Raw genomic sequence first — 18832 nt, 5'->3', positions numbered from 1 at the left:
TATGACTTTTTATAGATATTACTCATTCCTTACGCCTTGGTTTCATGCTATGATCATGTGATCAATCATCAAATGATCGGTGCATGTGGACCTAAGTGAAATTGGGTTATTAAAACTAAATTACTTTTCTATTTTAAGTCCATTGTAATGCCATTTTTGTGAGTGCTCCTATTTCTCTATCAACTTTATCTTCATACTCACCATATAAATTTGAATAAATACAAACCTATCTTTTCACTCACTATTATTCCTGAAATACCCTTTAATTGTATTTCCATATTTGCTATTACAATTTAAAAAAATATATATAAAAAACAACAATATTTTTATTCAATTAGCCTATGCCCACCCCAATCGCCTTTTCCCTCCCCATCCTCCTCCTCTGGTGAAAACCCTACAGTCAATACCATAACCTTATTCAACCAAAGAAAAACTCTCCTTCTACTCCCAACGAAAAAAAACACTCCCCTTCCTATCACCCCCAAAAAAACCTCACATTGATTGCTCTCTTTGTTCTAGAAAATGAATACACATTTGCTTTATTTTATTTTTAATTTTGGAGACTGCAAAAGAGGTGTTATTTGAGTTTGAAATTAAAAGGAAAGAAAGAGACAAAGGAAGAAAATGAAATGGTCATGAGTTTCTGTCAGTTTTAGAGTACAAGGAGAAATGGTCATTGGACTACTTGAGCTTTAGAGTTAGAGAAGAAAGAAAAACGATTGGATTATGTGTGGCTGAAAATAAAATTGGGGTTATGAGTTTGTAAGTTTAGGTTTTCTTCTAGACCTAATTTTTGAAGAACACGGAGAGGGAAAGATGTTGACTTCGTTTTGTTTGGTGTAAATAACAGCACTCATTTTTATTTATCTTCCTTATTCATTTCTTTAATTTTTGGCAAAGGCTTCAAAAAGGATTAATTTTATTTTTTTTTCTAAAAAAAAAACTTTTTATACAGTCATTTCCCGCAAGGCAAACAACGACGCGAGTGGCTGAGTTTCAGTGTCTTTGCGTTTCCTCAACGGTCATTAATCAGTTAATACCACACAACCCCAAACCCTATAGCAAGAATTTCCCGCCACCCGATGAAAACACAATCATTTTAATCACCAGAAACCAACGGTCGAGATCTACACCAACTTGCCACATTCCGCTACACCCGGCCGTGTCAAATCAGACATCAACCCCCTGCGTGTTTCGTTTTGGGTCCTCCTCTGTTTTCCCTTAAAGCTAAAATCACACGCTTCTCTCTCTCTCTCTCCCCGAACTTTTTCTTCCATTTTCTCTACAAATTTTATTTCGTATTCTCGCGGTTTCCAGAGGCTTCCAATCTGAAAATATTTGTTTAGAATATATTCTTCCCTGATTTTCTTGAACTCAAATTTTGTTTCGTTTGTTGGAAGCAAAAGCAATTTTCTTTTTCTCGTTGAGCTCGGAAATTCTCCCATTTGCAGTCAGCAATACGGAGCGTTTTCATTTCCAGAGAATTTGACTCAGAAATTGAGTTCCACCTTCCTCTGTTGGAACTCTCTCTGTGTGAATTTGACATTCGATCCAAATCACAAGGTTGAATTTGGCATTTCATCCAAAGCACGAGGCTCAATTTGATATTCAGCTCGGTCGTTTTTGAAGTAACAAGGATTGCGAGCTTCGTGAGTGCTTCATTTTGTGCTGCTATGCATGTTGTTCGAACCTCCTTGGTAAGCATTTTTTTTATGAATTGTTGGAAAATGAGATTCTTTATTTATTTAATTTTTGTGTTTTTCGTTTGGTTGCCGAGAAAACTGAGAAGAATGAAGGAAAGTCAGCTGTTTGTCGTTTGAATTCTAAAACATTCAAAAAGTGGTTATTTCCCTACATTTTCTCAATTCTCAGCAACCTAACATTGCTTTTTTAACGTTTAGCATTTTGTATGTGTAGATGCATGTAACATATTCTTCAAAGCTTCTCTTTTCGTTTTCGCATTTTGTCTTCCAAATTTTGCTTTTGAAAACTCAAAATATGTTTTCAGAAGCGCTTCCCAGCTGGGCTGATAGAAGATGCGTGCTTTTTCGTTTTAATGCAGAGTTCATAAGGTTCATGATAATCAAAGATTGTTGAGATGGACAGTTCGGAGACATAGATTCCGCCAATACAAAGTTTGAAAAAGAATCTCTATCTGTTTTCTCTGGAAAGATAATCAAATTAGCTTATTGCATATTGGTTGGTCGTTTAATCTCTTAATAAAGGAGGATACAATGGCTGCTCATTTGAGCTATTTGATGTCAAAGTTACAAACTCTATCTACTTCAGATCACTCCTCTGTGGTTTCTATGAACCTATTTGTGGCGCTCCTTTTAGCTTGTATTGTGATCGGACATCTTCTCGAGGAGAATCGATGGGTGAATGAGTCAATCACTGCCCTTTTGATTGTGAGTAGTTGCTTCAGTTACTGATAAAAATAAAACAGAACATAATAAAAGTCTGAATTATATATCATACGTGTGTTACGGCAAATTCTGATTGATTTTATGTGGTTCTCGTGCAGGGAGTTTGTACTGGGATTGTTATTCTTCTGATCAGTAGAGGAAAAAGCTCGCATCTTTTGGTTTTCAGTGAAGATCTTTTCTTTATATACCTTCTGCCACCTATTATTTTTAATGCTGGGTGAGCGTTCTGTCCCGTTTATATATTTGTCTAACAAGTCCATGCGATAATGTGATGGTTAGTTAGTCCCTGATATATAGTTGATGATTGTTTTGCTTTTACTACATCTGTGCAATCATCAGCACAAGTGTTTCTGTATAGTATGTGTTGTATATTACTATGCCATTTTTTGTTTTTTTTTGTTTACAGCTTCAAAAGCATTAAGTTCCTAGGATCTTAGTTTTATATAAAGCAAAAAACGGATTAGTAGTAGCTTACAGTACTAGTAGTAAAAGAAACTATTCTGGTTTATGAAAGTCTCAAGATCCAATTATTTTTTAAAAATTAATTCAGTTGTTTATAATTAATCATAGAAAGAAAAAGCATCAGCATACGCTCTGTATACATTTACAAGTGTTACTATATGGATGTCTCAAGGACTCAAGATTGTTTTAGGTTACAAATTAAACCGTACTTGTGTTGTGCATCCAGTGTCAGGCCTGGATTAGCATACTGTCCAATGGATTTCAGCCCCAACATATCCATAATCAAGGAATATTAATAACTTTGTCATTAATTAGTTATTCCATTTAAATAAGCATATAAAATTGATATGTTAGCATGCTGAATTAGGCTATTTGCACATGCTAGGATTTAAGGATATTGCAATGTACACTAATGAACAATCGGAGGCTTTTTTTATTTAGAAATGTGTACTGAGGCTACACAAGATCATTTATTTCCATCCTGCAAGCAGAACTCCTTCTGTTGAAGTTTCCATTTGCCATTGCCTTCGTTACTCTCATATTGGTCACTAATCAATAAGACTTGTCTTCTTCTCTGAGCTATAATTCATGTTTTGGTCTTTGCTATGTGTATCAGGTTTCAGGTGAAAAAGAAGCAGTTCTTTGTAAACTTCATCACTATTGTAATGTTTGGTGCTATTGGAACATTAATATCCTTCTGCATCATATCATTAGGTATGCTCATAACTCTGCACATGATGTTACCATGATGTGCATAATAGCAGTTTTAATTTATGAGTTATGAGTCCTATGACACGTGCCTTTCTTCCTGGTGGATAAAACAAGTGTGATACAGAAATCTGAACATTTAACTTATTGTGTCTTTGCTTGACTCAGGTGCTACACAAATATTTAAGAAACTGGACATTGGTTCGCTGGAGATAGGGGATTATCTTGGTAATATCATTTTCTTTGTTTTATTTGTTTCTTGAAATTCTATTTGTGGTCTAACTATTTTAAGCTCCTGTTTGCAGCAATTGGTGCAATATTTGCTGCAACGGATTCTGTATGCACGTTGCAGGTAGGGCACATATCAATGTTGCGTCTGAGTTTTTCAAATAAATAAACACCAACTATTCAACACTAAAGTTGTTTACCCAATGGTCCAGGTGCTCAATCAGGATGAGACACCTTTACTCTACAGTCTTGTATTTGGGGAGGGTGTTGTTAACGATGCTACATCTGTGGTGCTTTTCAATGCTATCCAGAGCTTTGATCTCACTCACGTTGATTCCAGAATTGCTTTGCATTTTATGGGCAACTTCTTATATTTGTTTTTCACAAGCACCATGCTAGGAGTGTTTGTAAGTACCCGTCTCTATTCCGTGTCCATATATACAAGTGTGCTATATTGTTTTCGTTTTTTGTACCTTGGTATAACTTCTCTCTCTTGTAGGCAGGGCTGCTCAGTGCTTACATTATTAAAAAGCTTTATTTTGGCAGGTATATTGTCATACTTTATATATTCAAGTCATGCCTAGAGCTTTAGGGTCCTATTTTGTTTAGCGTCTCAAGGTTTTTTATTTCTATGTTGAAACCATAGCAGTCTTAGAGAAGATTTTTTTTCCTGACACAACTTGGTTTCTGACATAATTCAGGCACTCTACAGATCGCGAGGTTGCTCTTATGATGCTCATGGCATACCTGTCATATATACTGGCTGAAGTAAGCTTCTCCTCTACTCTGGGCATTCTACAGAAGGCTCACAGCCTTCTTCCCTCCTCCTTCCCAGCTTCAAGTGTTTATTTGGATCTTATTGCTTTAGGCATATAAACAGCCATAATAGTGATATATTTGATGTGTGTTGCAGTTATTCTATTTGAGTGGCATTCTCACTGTATTCTTTTGTGGGATTGTGATGTCCCATTACACTTGGCATAACGTGACTGAGAGTTCAAGAGTCACAACCAAGTATGGCTTCCTGAAAATTACCTCCAAGCCATTTGAAAGCAATGGTCCTGTATAGGACACAGGTTAATAGACTGTTTAACTAATTGTTTGAATTTTTCAACAAAATTTTACAGGCATGCGTTTGCAACCTTGTCATTTGTTGCTGAGATTTTTATCTTCCTTTATGTTGGTATGGATGCCTTGGACATTGAAAAGTGGAGATTTGTCAGTGACAGGTATGTCGTTATTTGTTCACACAGAATGGTTTTGAACCTTGTATCTGCTCGTAACATTATCCCATCATATCTTTGACTCAAGTTCTAGAACGTAACTGATTTCTACTAACTCTCTAGTGGGTTTACATGTGGTGCTTGATTTTGCATTCGCAGTCCTGGAACATCAGTGGCAGTGAGTTCAATACTGCTAGGTCTTCTTATGCTCGGAAGAGCAGCTTTTGTTTTCCCCCTATCATTTTTGTCGAACTTAGCTAAGAAATCTCCATATGAGAAAATTAGCCTCCGGCAGCAAGTAAGCACTCTGTTTTTTCAGTGGCACCACCTTTTTTTTTCCCCATCTGATATAGTGAACTAGCACATTGAACCAACATTTTTGTTACTGTAGGTGATAATATGGTGGGCTGGTCTCATGAGAGGTGCTGTGTCTATAGCACTTGCTTATAATCAGGCAAGTTATACATTTTTATCTCCCTACTTGTCATAGAGAAATTAAAAAATCGCCTTTCATGAGAATTTTATTAAATTGTGAACGTTTACTATATTGTCAAAAGATATTTGTACTATATCAGGTTTGTTTTTTTAACAGCAGTAGCATCGTCTAGTAATCAGGTAGTTTTTGGACACACACAAAAATCTTGTATAGCGTTAACAATCCTTCAGAAGTAATTAAGCATTATTTGGAGAAAAATATGCTAGGGAAAATTTGTTGGCCTTGTGTGGAATCTACTAGAAACAATTTCAGGATGTAAGCAGAGAAAGGCAAATGGTCTGATATAATAGAATTTTCCTTTGAATGCAGTTTACAAGGTCAGGCCACACACAATTGCGACCGAATGCAATCTTGATCACTAGCACGATAACTGTTGTTCTTGTCAGCACAGTGGTAAGGCCTCTCCTCTGGATTCTGTGTATTGCAGCATTGTCTTAAACTATACTTGGTTACTTATGGAACTTGCAGTGGTTTGCCATTCTTTTAATTCATTCTGTTTCCGATGGTTTTTGTGTCAACCAGAAGTTTAGATTTGATGGCCACCAATATCCACATTAATTTCATGTTTGCGGCAAATTTGGATTTACTTATGTATTATGATACATGTTCATTTTCTTGGAATCGGGAATAATTATTTTCACTGGATTTGTGTTCAGGTGTTTGGTTTGATGACAAAGCCTCTCATAAGGTTCTTGGTGCCTCATTCAAAACAAACAACCAGCATGGTGTTGTCAGAGCCAAACACTCCAAAATCAATCATTGTTCCACTTCTTGGGCAGGATTCTGAAGGTGATCTGGGTAGCCAGGAGGTTCGGCGGCCGGCCAGCATACGTGATCTTCTGACAACTCCAACGCACACTGTCCATCGCTATTGGCGTAAGTTTGATAACGCCTTCATGCGTCCAGTGTTTGGCGGCCGGGGTTTTGTTCCCTTTGTTCCCGGCTCACCAACGGAACGGAACAACACTCAGTGGCAATGAGAAGATATATAGTGGAGCAATAAGTGAAATAAATTGTAAGTTGTGTATATCCTGATAAAGGCCAACTGATGCATGACTTCAAATCAGCATGTGATTATTTATTTATTTATTTTTGAGGTTTTAGCTTATGAAAGGTAGTGTACCGTATGTTGTGACGATCTCGTTCTACAATGTAATTTTTGTATAGATTTTTGTATTTGCTTCAATCATCAGATCGGATGGGGGTTGGTTGCCTCTTGTGTTGAATCTGATAGATCAATGCAATGTTAATGTAATATAACGTTGACGTTAATAAGCGCGCCCACACACACACCCATAATGATGAGCCTAGTGTCAAAATATTACTTTTGTTGAGTTGGTGGGTAATTAGATTGCCAATTGGGTTGGGTAGCCCCTTTTAGAAGGCCACGGCCCACGGGTGTATATGAAGTGTATTAGACAAGTTTCACTGAAGACTTTGAAGTCATCAACTTGAGATATCACTCTTTAACACACGCACAGGTATCAAAACAGAAAAGAGATATAACTTTTCCTTGCTCTGTTTCTTCACTCTGTGTGTTCTGTTGCTTTTTGCTTGCTAAGATTGGTAAGTTAAGAGTGTATTGAGTAAATAAAAAAGGCAACACTTCATGCATTTCCTAAACACACCCGCAACGCAACAGCTTATCCCCCTCAAATTCAATACACCTCTACCTTGGATACCCTTCTAGTCTAGACCCAAATGTAAAGACCTATGAAGTGAATCTATAAACTAGACTAGACAAATGAAGTTTTTCAGAAGCGCTTAATTATGGTTTAATTGTGGCTAGGCTAGCCTAAAAGATTACCACTGATGGAAATTGGAATAGTCAAAACGAGCAACTGATGTTAACCAAAACGAGCAACTATGAAAATGAAATGAAACAGAAAACTCGAACTCAAACTCAAAATGAAAAGAGGAGTGAGAAAGAGTCAAGGAAAGACATGTGAAAATGAATCTCTAAATAATGAAATGAACTAATCCATCCAGATCCAAGTTCCAGGTTCCAGGTTCCAGGTTCCAGGTTCCAGCCACCCAAATTAACTTTTTTTTACATATCCCAGTCAGTCACAGCCAATAATAATAATGTATGAAACCCAACTAACCAAGAACCAACCAATCTAGAACTAGTAGCTAGTCACTCACTATCACTACTAGACTACTGTAATAAGGTCTAAGCTGGAGGAGTAGACTGTAATTACCCAAAATTTGCAATGCAGAAAATGCATGGTGAAAATAAATAGTTCAACAATTTCAGTTTAGCAGTAACTTCATCTCATAATTAGAAAATAATATGCCTAAAATGTTTATTTATTTATCTCATATTTTGTAAGTTGGCTATTGCTTTCCTTTGGTAATTGGAGGATACAGTGCCAGTCATATCAACTCATTGCCACATGGACATGGTTGATACTTGATACTGTCATACTGAATTTCCTCAATGCACCCGCAACAGCTAGCTCATTCTTATCCAGCAGGAGCAGGAGCAGCACCAATGCAACGTGAATATATATACATATATAGAAAGAGATGGTGTTCAGCACAGACACCACCTACGTACCTTCCTTGTTTCGGAGTCCCTAAATTTCATGCAGAATTAAAACGATAAAACAAAAAGCTAGCATGTGAAATCCTTCCTTAATTACTAACTCAATAGACTAGGTGATCCCTTTTGCTGTATTCCTTCTATAAATGTATCAGAAAATATATGTGCTATCCTGTGCTGCAGTGAAAATTGTTTTGTGAACGACTAATCCAATAATAATATTATATGGATATTGGGTGGTAACATTGTTTATATAATGAGAAATTGGTAACACTGATCATATCATATCATTCTACTTTTCTCTGTTTGAGCAGCATGAACAGCATCCTACTTGTCACCTTGTTGGTGTTCCTCGGAACACAAGGCTATGATCATCAATCTCATGCCTTGACCCTCAAAATCAAACACCATCCCTTCCCCTTCCCCAGTATCCCCAACAAAGCTTCTGCTTCTGCTTCTGCGCCAGTGACAAGGGTATTCTCTGGCCTCTTCTATACCCACCTGTATGTCGGAACTCCGCCCGTGAAAGTCAACCTGGCCGTTGACACCGGCAGCAGTCCCACATGGGTTCAGTCTGCCCACTGTACGGAGTGCTTCCAAGTTTCGTTGCCCAATTTCGACCCCAACAGTTCGCTCACTTTCCAGCCTATGCCCTCCGACCATCCACTCTGTCACGGTACATGGCTTGCTCCGATGGGAAATTTATGCAAGTACGGGATTGAATACCTCGGAAACCAGGTCACTACAGGTGACTTCGGCCTCGACACCATCTACTTCACCACGACTCCAAAAGACCAAGTTGGGCAGCAGCAGCGGCAAACACAAATCCATAATGTGGCATTTGGCTGCGGTATCATCAACCGCATCCCTGATTTCGCCGGAGATGCCCATCATGCCAATCCAATGTCTGGAATTCTGGGGTTGGGGAGGGATGATCCCTCCAGCTTCCTACTCCAGCTGAACGATATCACGTTGCTGAAATTCTCCTACTGCCTGCCGAGACGTGTTGGAGACGAGGCGTCTCTGTTTTTCGGCGAAGAGGCAGAGCTCAAAGTTCCTGGGGGTCAAATCCAAACAACGCCAATTGTGGGGCCATCAGATGAGTCCTATTATTTAAACATGACGGGTATAAGCTTGAATGGATCCATTCTTCCAATCGATCCGAAGCTGTTTACATCCGACGGCGACTATGGAGTTGTTATAGATTCGGGGTCTCATTACTCTCTGTTCGTGGACGCAGTTTATCAAGTCGTGCGGAAGGCAATGGTCTCGTACTTTATGGATGAGTGGCTGTTGCAGCCTCTGCCTCCCAACAAAACTAGGTCCAAAATAGACCTTTGCTATGACATCACAGACATAGCAGCAGCAGCAGCAGGACGAAGAGGCGGGCTGTTTTCGGTTGCGCCGCCGATGGTGTTTCAGTTTGATGGCGCCAGCCTTGAGCTGAACCACGAGACGACCTTCCAAATTTTTTACGAATTCAATGAATTCTGCCTGATGATAGAATCAGCGAACAAGTTTGAATCCACAAACATCTTCGGAGCATTCCAGCAGTTCAACCACAGATTTGTATATGATGTTGGGGCATCCAAGTTGTCATTTTTCCCAGAAAAATGCTGATCAGTTGATGCTAATATTATTACGTCTAAATAAAAAGAAGTCATCAACGATCGATCATGGTGCTGCAGCTGTACTGTTAATTATTAATCTCCAGAACCAGAAATACTAGGCATGTGTTTTTCTAATTCTATTATATCAGTCTAATCTAAGTCTTTTATTCTTGTGCTTAATTAATATGGATGGATGCCTCATGTCATGTCATGAATGAATCAGTTTATGAATGGTTAAATCGTTGTTGTTTCGTTATGTTATCAAGGGCATTGCAATGTGCAGTGCTAACATGGAAATCAATGATGCATCTTAGATTCAATGCTTTTTGTTGTTTCGTTAGAGGAGAAAACATCAGTGGCAGCAAGCAGGCAGGCCCTTTCTTTTGTGGGTAACATAACAAATTTCTTACTCAGATCAAGTCTAGGTGAAAATATCTTTTGTTTTGGCTAAACAAAAGATGAACTATCGTCAATATCGTCAATATGAAAATGTAGCAGTTTCTTAAATTCCGACTCTGTATACGTTTACAAGACTCAAAATGGTTGGAGGCTTAGAAATGAGTCATGACTTTTCATGGTAGATTGGGTAAACAAATTATCCAAAATATATCATGACATTTGAGAGCATAATTGGGTGTAAGAAAAATATCATGACAACCTTAGCGAATAAATATAATGTCCCACTGACCTGAAAGTCCTTTACCTTCCAAATGTAGTTTATTAATTTTATATAAATTATAATTGAACTAACACATTAGTTGACTGTGAGTATGAGTTAACCCGTGTCCGGAGAGTGTCTTGACCGTTGGACATGAGTGCCCGAGTGTCCGACACTCCGACACTTGGGCTTAGTGGATGCGATGCCATAATGATGAAGCTAGGCTATACAAGATCATTTAGTTCCATCCTGCAAGCACATGTACAATTTTCTCTTTTAGTATTGAAATTTCCCATTGCCATTGTCTTTGTTACTCTCATATTGATCAGTAAGAAATCAATAAGATATTTTTCTTCTTCTCTGAGCTTAGGATTCATGTTTTGGTCTTTGCTATGTATATCAGGTTTCATGTTTTGGTCTTTATTTGTAAGCGTGATCTTTGTTGTAATATTTGGTGCCGTTGGTACATTAAAATATGCATATGATTAAGTAGGCTCATAGCCTATCCGAGGGGAATTATGCCTATTCTTAATCCTATTTTAGGCTCGTGAGTCGTGTGTTGCAGCATATATACCTATTTCAGATTGTGTATGCACATTACATTAGCTTTGCAGTTTGCACTTTATGGGCAACTTGTTATATTTGTTTTTCACAACTTCACAAGCAAGCACCAATGCACCATGCTAAGGATAGGTAGGAGGAGGAGGAGTGTTTGTTGTACCTTGTACATATCGGCTCTTAACATTATTGCATCATACGGTACCTACTGACTTGTTTCTACTAACTCTCTAAGTCTAGTGGGTGGGTTTATTGCATGTGGATTTGCAAATTTTAAAGGAAATTTCGACCTACGTTGGTTTCATTAGATGAAGTGATGAAATGAAACAAACCATTACGAGGCATGAAATGAAACAAACCTTATCATCGCTTCACCTAATGAAACCAACGTCGTCGAAATTTCTTTCAAAAGGAAATATGTTGAGTTGAAGGAAAAGGAATTAGAACTAGCATACTATTTCATCGTTATTATGTCTAAATAAAAGAAGATTTATACTAGTAAATATTAATGGTGCTTTCTAATTAATTTTGTTTTCAATCTCTTCTCTTTTTGTTATGTTAGTATGTACAAGAAACTGCCATATTTCAAACACCAGGACATGAATCAAGATGGCTGAACAAATTAAGGAAAAATGTCCAAAATATCAAACAACCAAGTCATGTTATTAATTAGCTATTACATTGGAAATGGGAGAGAGCATAGGAATTTCACACCTGATATATTATATATATGTTATGTTAGATTAGGCAACTTGGACATGTTAGCTAGGAGGAGGACTTATAAATGAATGGGATGGGAGTCATTATTTTTACAGAGGTTTTTAACACACAAATAATGAATGGGAGATAAATTTACTGGTATTACACTATTACATGAGGGTCGTCAATGGGTTGAGCCAGGTTAGCGGGGCCCAAATTTTATGGGCTTGGGTCGGACTTTAAATAGAAAAGAGAAAATAATGAGCCAAGTTGAACTGGACTTTATCAAAAAATTCAAAGCCCAGGTCTGCCCTATGGGCTAGGCATGAGAAAGCCCAACGGGCCAGGAGGGCTTGGCCTATCGGAACAAGCCAAATGGGCCTACTATGTTTTTATCTTTTATGTTCATTTTTTTTCTATGTTTCTTTGTTACCTCCCATTTCATATTCTCCTTTTTTTTTCCTCCCATTTTCATAGTTGTCTTTTATTCTATGAATATACTTATGAATCCCCAATATCATGTTGAACAAAAAAAAAATTTCTCGAATGTCATTTCTCTTTTGGCCTGAATTTGTTCCAGTACCCACCTAAGGCATTTTACCCTTTTGACAAATGAGATGTTCAGTTAGTTTAATAATGGAAGCAATTCCTTGAATGCCAACATAGGCACACTTGTTTAATGGAAGCAATTCCTTAATAGACATAGGCACTGGCCACAACCCATACAAACAAACAGAAGGATACAGAAGGGATGGTGTGATATGCACAGATCACATGGTTGAATGACTCTGGAGACAACAAATTAGGAAAAGACTAAATAAATGAATAATCTTTCTTCAGTTCCCTTTGTAAAAGGATCTTAATTTCAAGGGTTCAAAAAATTTGGCCCAGACACCAGCATGGTAATTTTCAGGTGAGTTAGGCAATGACTCATTCTTAGCGGCAATGACAAGCCCATAAAAGATGCCTGATATATATATATATATATATGGTCTCGCTAGAAACCACCCTTTGAAAAACCAACTTGTTTGTGACATTCTTGTTGTACTCCAAAACAACCCACTTTCCCTTTTCTACCACAACTCGATCTCCAGTGTGTACACGCATCCAGGCACCAGGAACTCGATTTGTTGTGGCACTAGCGGTGGCAAGAAGAATGAGTAGAGTGGTCATCAATATCAGTGTAAGGAAGAAATGAGGATACATTGTAATTTTAATTTTAATTTCTGATGTGAATGTGATGAATGAGGAATCAAAAGTTTTTAAGCTTTGATTTGAAGAAAATCTTATTGTTGCATGGTCTGTATATATACTATAACGATTGGTTGGTTACAATTTACATTACTATTTGTCAAGTTTTGAAGACTGCGATGCCCCTGGCTACTAGTAGGTTATACATTGGTAGCTAGCAGTTGCTTGTTGGTGAATGAAGTGAAGCGAGAGAGATCTGGGTCTTGAAGTGGGCAAAAAATTTGCTCACTCGTGAAATGCGATAGGCGTGCCACTACTAGTGATACTTTTCTGTAGAAAGAGGGAGTGAGGTGAAGATTAAGCCTATTAAAGTATTGCACCCTTGTTTTCTTATCTTCTAATCCATTGCCCTCCAAAGAGGGGAATCTGGCTTTAGATTGGTTCTTTTCTATGCCTCAACGAAGAAGACTTCAATATTTCACATATTATGGAATCAAACGCGAGATGAATGATGATTATAAACTGTCATCGGATATAAAGTACAATAACGAGCCTTGCAGGAGAGGTGTCCAATGGATAGCATAATACCAGAAGATAATTATATACCCAACAGAGACTTAACAATGAATGCAAGTAAAAGTAAAGCTTGGTCTAACAAAAATACAAAAAGCCTTATTGGACAAAAACTGCAATCTACTTGAGACAGTGCGGAAGGTATGTCCGATGAGAGTTTGTCAGGTATATTTGCAGTTAGAACTTGTCAGAACTACGGATAGGAGTTTTGATTTAAATGAGCTAGAAATCGAGACCAACTATCAAATCATACCAAGTAGTGTTGGCAGAGCATATAGATTACAAACAATAACAATGCATTTCCAATCAGGAGTTGTCAACTGGGAATTAGACAGAGTAAGTGTTTGTGAAAATAATAGAATTCTAATCAGGAGTTGTCAACCGGGAACTCAGAGAAACAAAGAGGATTCGATTCAAGACTTGGCTTTGGTCTACAGATCTGAAGCTTTGCAAGAGTTTGAGTCTGGGTTAATTCGAGGTTGTCGAGAGTAAGCGTATTTTGAAGGTTGTTCAAAATAGGTTCAATTGATTTGCTGTTGGATCCTTGATACTGAGCTTTCTTCCTCCATTTATAGGCTTCAAGGTCTTCAAAAAAAAAAAAAAGGATAACTACTTGATGGGCGTTGCTGCTTCAAACCATAAAGAATTCACAAGATAATGAGAGCATGCCTTTCAAGCTGATCAATTGTGGTGCTTTCTAGTTTCAAACTTTGGGACCACTTTGCAGGAGGTGCCGCAACGAGTCAGCTTTGGGTTTTTTACCATTCTTTACTTGTCGGGAATTGAATATTCTCTGTCAAAGCAGATTTCTTTATTGTTTTGCTGAAGATCAGTCCATACCACCTGTACAAGCATAGTTGTTTGAATTGTTTTTTACCCAAAGCTCAAACTGCTATCCAATTAGCTCATAGTGCTTATAAAATGAACTGTCAAAAACCACTTAGATTGGTTATAAATATACTTTAATTGGCTTTTACTATAACCTCATACATTTTCTGTCTGAAATGGAACTACATCATTGGACATCTCTTATGTCTGAAGTGGGACTGTAGTGTCATACACTTGTGTTCGAAGCCATGCACTGTAGCTTCGGACACTATTGTTTGAAGGGTTGGTTGACCATGCGCTGGTCAATGTTTGCGGCCGGCTTCTGTCTGAAGGTCTTTGGGCCGTGTTTGTCACTAATTGGACCTTTACATATGCTGAATAAACTCTTGGCAGTTTGGGCCCCATTTTGCTAACCATAAGACTAGCCTGCTAACTATAGGAATTAACCTGTGTTAATTTCGGTTTGAACAATTACATATTTATCAGTGGATAAGTATATTCAGTGTATCTTCCTACCCATTCAATTCAAAAGAATGGATTTCTCTTTTTTAGAATTTAAAACAACGGATTTGGTTTTTTAAAATGGCAAAAGGATACAAAATTATGACAAAAGGATATGTTTGTAAAAGGAAAATTACGTGAGATATAAAATGCCAATGAAAATAGGTTAAAGTGTTCATTTGCTCTTTTGACTTCTTTTGGAATGTCAGATTCCAAATCTAGAATTTGGTTCATGTTTATGGTCAAATTCATAACATTGTATTGAATCTAGTTTAAAAACATTAAAATTATTTCTAATTCAATACAATACAACGTTCCCTCTTAGTATTATGGTCAAATTCATAACATGGTAAAAAATGCATTGGCTGGTGTATTGATGTTTTGTCTTTGAAATTTTGAAGATAAGGTGGGTAGGAAAAGAGGACATATAGGTGGAAATAGCAATACTCTTAATAAATAGTAAAAGAATTTTAAGTCGTGGTTGCCTATGTTGCACGGACACAAATACACGATATGGGGACACATCAATTAATTTTTCTTATATAATAATAAAACTTATATATAATTGAAAAAAATAAATTATTTATGTTCATATACTCCAATTTCACAATATCATATATGGTGAAATTCAAGCTTTCCAAGCCTTTCAAATGATATTAATTTTATATGAATTATAATTAAATTAACACATTAGTTGACCATAAGTATGAGTTGACCCGTATTCGGAGAGTGTCTTTACCATGTATGGGGAGTGTTTTGATAGTGGACACAAGTGTCCGAGGAGTGTCCGACACTTGGGCTTAGTGGAGTTTCGGTGTAACATAGGCAGTTGCACTATCATACTAAAAATAAGCATAGATTATTTAACAAACATTTTGCGGCATAAGTAAGACCCTTTAGCCAACGGGGTCTAATCAAATGGAAAAGAGCCTTAACTTGCAGACAAGAGGTCTCAAGTTCGAACCTCCATAGCATCATTTATGCGTGTGTGTGTGTGTGAGAAATCTCATTTCCCTCTAATTTAAACTATCGCTTATACTTTATTTAAAATTATTAAAAAAAAACCTTTAGTTGAAAAAAATAAAATTAATTTACTTTTTTGTACCCAACCCATTGAACTAAACTACAAATTATTTTGCACCAATAGAGAATTTCTAAACTTTTATTGCATTCATTTGGGGATTTTACAGTGTAGTCTTTTTTCTCGATTGGATTTTTCTTCATTTGCGGTTTTTTTAAGGCTAGATTTCAATGAGTCTACTATTGCTCAATCACTGGACTGTACTAATGTATCGTTTTGGGCACTTATTTTCTTTTATCTTTTTCTTTGTTTCCTCGTGATTAGTGCAGGTTGTGACTTTTTTTAAGCTCCTATTCCTGACTTTCAGGTTCGTTTTTGGATGTTTTCTTAGTATACTCTTAATGTGTTCAAATAAAGCATAAAAAAAAACTTTTATTGCATTCTCAAGTTATTTTTATATGCCTTTTCGGAACTAAAGTTTATTAAAAACCCACCAAGGTAGAGTAACACATCATAAAATTGAGACTCAACAAACTGATCTCAGCATCAATGCAACAAGGCCAGGGCCCAAATAAAACATTCAATTTATTTTGTTACAAGCGACATAAAACATTATTCTCCTTTTGTAGCTTTACGAAAACCTTTCAATTTCATGGGCCTGTAAAGTCTGGCCCAAACCCCGACAATATAATTCTGTGGCGGAGAAGGTAACGACTCATTTTTTGCGGCAATATCAAGCCCATAAAATGCGCCTGCTAGATAAGCGTATTCACACCAATTCACTTTTTGGAAAAGTAGCTTGTTGCTGCTGCTGGTGACGTTCTTGTTGTATTCCAGGACAGCAAACTTGGCGGCATTTATCACATTTGGATCGTTGGGGTCCAAAAGCTCCCAGGGAGGATGCACTACTGGAGGCTCTGTTGCACTTGCACCGGTGACAAAAAGAATAAGCAGTGAGATAAGAGGGAAGCATTTTTTGAGAGAAGACATCTCTTGCTGTGATTGTTGATTCAACAACTCAAGTTTCTGGGATGAGGGAAATCTGACTAGCAAAGCATGGTTTATATAGTTGATTTGAATGCTGGATTAGGTGCATCTTCCAAATTTAAACGACGGATTTTCATGTATTAATGGCAGTCTTTAATTTTTAAGAGAAAACTTTAGAATGGATTTGGGATATCATATGGTGCAACGAACCTAGTCACTTTCGAATACATTTTAAAAAAATGATTTTACTCATTCTTAGTATGTAAACCATCTTCTGAAGAAAACGTTATAGAGTAGCACCGTATCACTATTTTACTCATACTCAAAATCTGTCATTTATCTATTTTTATTTTTAAAATTTAAAACTAATTACAGATGGATATGAAATTATACTTTTACCTTTTTAATAAAACAAAAAAAAATCTATTTGTTGGTATATTTATGCTATAATTTAATTGTCGCCAACGTTGGATAGTAATTGTCTTTAGTTTTGGAAAACGTGCATACCAATTTGAACATCTTTGATCTGACTTTTTTTTTTTTTTTTTAATATCTAGCTTTGATCTGACTTGATTTCTTTTACCGTGATCATCTTTACTACATTAACTTTTGAATCCCATGGTAGATATATGAACTACAGAATGATCCACAATAAAAACAAAAGTAGATTATACAAACTAATAAGACCAATCAATTAGCACATACACTAATCCTTAAAAACGTCATGCCTCTAATTCTCATTCTAATTTTTGTTTCAAACTTTCAGCCCTAGTATCACAAATTCACAATAACATGTCTGCACAAACAAAAAGATGGCTTCTTGGCTATAAACCAAAGCTTTCACATGGTTTTTTTTCCCCTTTTACGGGGATGAGAGCAACGCGTATACATGCACTTCACTTATATGTGAGTATAATGGCTAGACTGTCCCTTCTATACCCATCTATACATTTATAATGAGAGGAAAAAAAATTTCTACGTATTTATCTAACTATTATGGAATAAAACGCGAGATGGGTGATGATTTTAGACTGTCATTGGACATAAAGTACAATAATGAGCCTTGCAGGAGAGGTGTCTGATGGATAGCATAATACCAGAAGATAATCAACAATGACTTAACAATGAATGCAAGTAAAAGTAAAGCAAGGTCCAACAAAACTACAAAAAGCCTTATCGGACAGAAACTGCAATCTACTTGGGACAGTGCAGAAGGTATGTCCAATGAGAGTTTTTCGGGTATATCTGCAGTCAGAACTTGTCCGAACTACAGATAGGAGTTTCGATTTAAATGAGTTGGAAATCGAGACCAACTATTAAATCATACCAAGCAGTGTTGGCAGAGCATATAGATTACAAACAATAGCAATGCAATTCCAGTCATGAGTTGTCAACTGAGCACTGGACAGAGTTAGTGTTTGGGAAACGAAAAGAATTCTGTTCAGTAGTTGTCAGCTGAGAACTCAGAGAAACGGAGAGGATTAGATTCAAGACTTGGCTTTGGTCTGCAGTGAGACGCTTTGCAAGAGTTTAAGTCTGGGTTACTTCAAGGTTGTCTATAGTAAGCGTATTTTGAAGGTTGTTCAAAATATGTTTGATTGATTCGCTATTGGATCCTTGATACTGAACTTTGTTCCTCTATTTATAGGCTTCAAGGTCTTCAGAAAAAAAGATGGCTGCTTGATGGGCAGAGTTTCGAACTTAGGGACCACTTTGCAGGAGGTGCCACAACGAGTCAGCTTTGGGTTTTTTACCATTCTTTACCTATCAGGAACTGAATATTCGCTGTCAAAGCAGATTTTTTTATTGTTTTGCTGGAGATCAGTGTGTACCACTTATACAAGCATAGCGGTTTGAATTGTTTTTTACCCAAAGCTCAAACTGATATCTAATTAGCTCATGCTGCTTGTTAAATGAATTGTCAAAAACCACTTAGATTGGTTATAACACTTTAATTGGCTTTTATTGTAACCTCAGACATTTTCTGTCTGAAATGGAACTGCAGCATAGTACATCTCTTATGTCCGAAGTGGGACAGTAGTGTCGTACACTTGTGTTCGAAGCCATGCACTATAGCATCTTCGAATTACCTACCTCGGTTTGAAGCTCTCATTGAGC

At 37.0% G+C, this 18832-nt stretch overlaps 2 protein-coding genes across 3 annotated transcripts; both read left to right on the top strand.

Moving 5' to 3' along the window:
• Window positions 1-1187: 1187 nt before the first annotated feature.
• On the top strand, window positions 1188-6818 carry NHX2 (sodium hydrogen exchanger 2). Of its 2 annotated transcripts, none has more exons than XM_008219936.2 (15): window positions 1188-1697; window positions 2063-2408; window positions 2525-2643; window positions 3505-3602; window positions 3765-3824; window positions 3902-3948; window positions 4037-4231; window positions 4324-4370; window positions 4526-4592; window positions 4738-4838; window positions 4952-5053; window positions 5207-5345; window positions 5439-5501; window positions 5853-5936; window positions 6200-6818. In XM_008219936.2, exons 2-15 carry the CDS (start codon window positions 2235-2237, stop codon window positions 6521-6523), a joined length of 1620 nt encoding a protein of 539 aa, XP_008218158.2. In that variant the 5' UTR covers window positions 1188-1697; window positions 2063-2234; the 3' UTR covers window positions 6524-6818. The 2 variants fall into 2 exon arrangements, with proteins under 2 accessions (XP_008218158.2, XP_088907666.1); XM_089051540.1 differs by having other exon boundaries at window positions 1254-1697; window positions 2009-2408.
• Window positions 6819-8286: 1468 nt separating this feature from the next.
• Window positions 8287-9941, top strand: LOC103318538 (aspartic proteinase nepenthesin-1-like). The gene has a single exon (XM_008219935.3). The coding sequence runs from the start codon at window positions 8404-8406 to the stop codon at window positions 9706-9708; it is 1305 nt and encodes a 434-aa protein (XP_008218157.2). The 5' UTR covers window positions 8287-8403; the 3' UTR covers window positions 9709-9941.
• The last annotated feature ends 8891 nt before the right edge of the window (window positions 9942-18832 follow it).

Source organism: Prunus mume, linkage group LG1, assembly GCF_029339155.1.
Source record: "Prunus mume cultivar Tortuosa linkage group LG1, ASM2933915v1, whole genome shotgun sequence".
Classification (NCBI taxonomy): domain Eukaryota; kingdom Viridiplantae; phylum Streptophyta; class Magnoliopsida; order Rosales; family Rosaceae; genus Prunus; species Prunus mume.
The sequence above is the reverse complement of the archived record's forward strand: the minus strand, read 5'-3'. Positions and strand labels throughout refer to the sequence as shown.

Excerpts from the sequence above, each read along its gene's own strand:
- NHX2 (XM_008219936.2), top strand. The coding sequence starts at position 2,235 with ATGGCTGCTCATTTGAGCTATTTGATGTCAAAGTTACAAACTCTATCT. Across the intron at positions 3,949-4,036 it reads ATTCTGTATGCACGTTGCAG|GTGCTCAATCAGGATGAGAC; the intron begins GTAGGGCACATA and ends CCAATGGTCCAG. Across the intron at positions 5,502-5,852 it reads TAGCACTTGCTTATAATCAG|TTTACAAGGTCAGGCCACAC; the intron begins GCAAGTTATACA and ends CTTTGAATGCAG.
- LOC103318538 (XM_008219935.3), top strand. The coding sequence starts at position 8,404 with ATGAACAGCATCCTACTTGTCACCTTGTTGGTGTTCCTCGGAACACAA.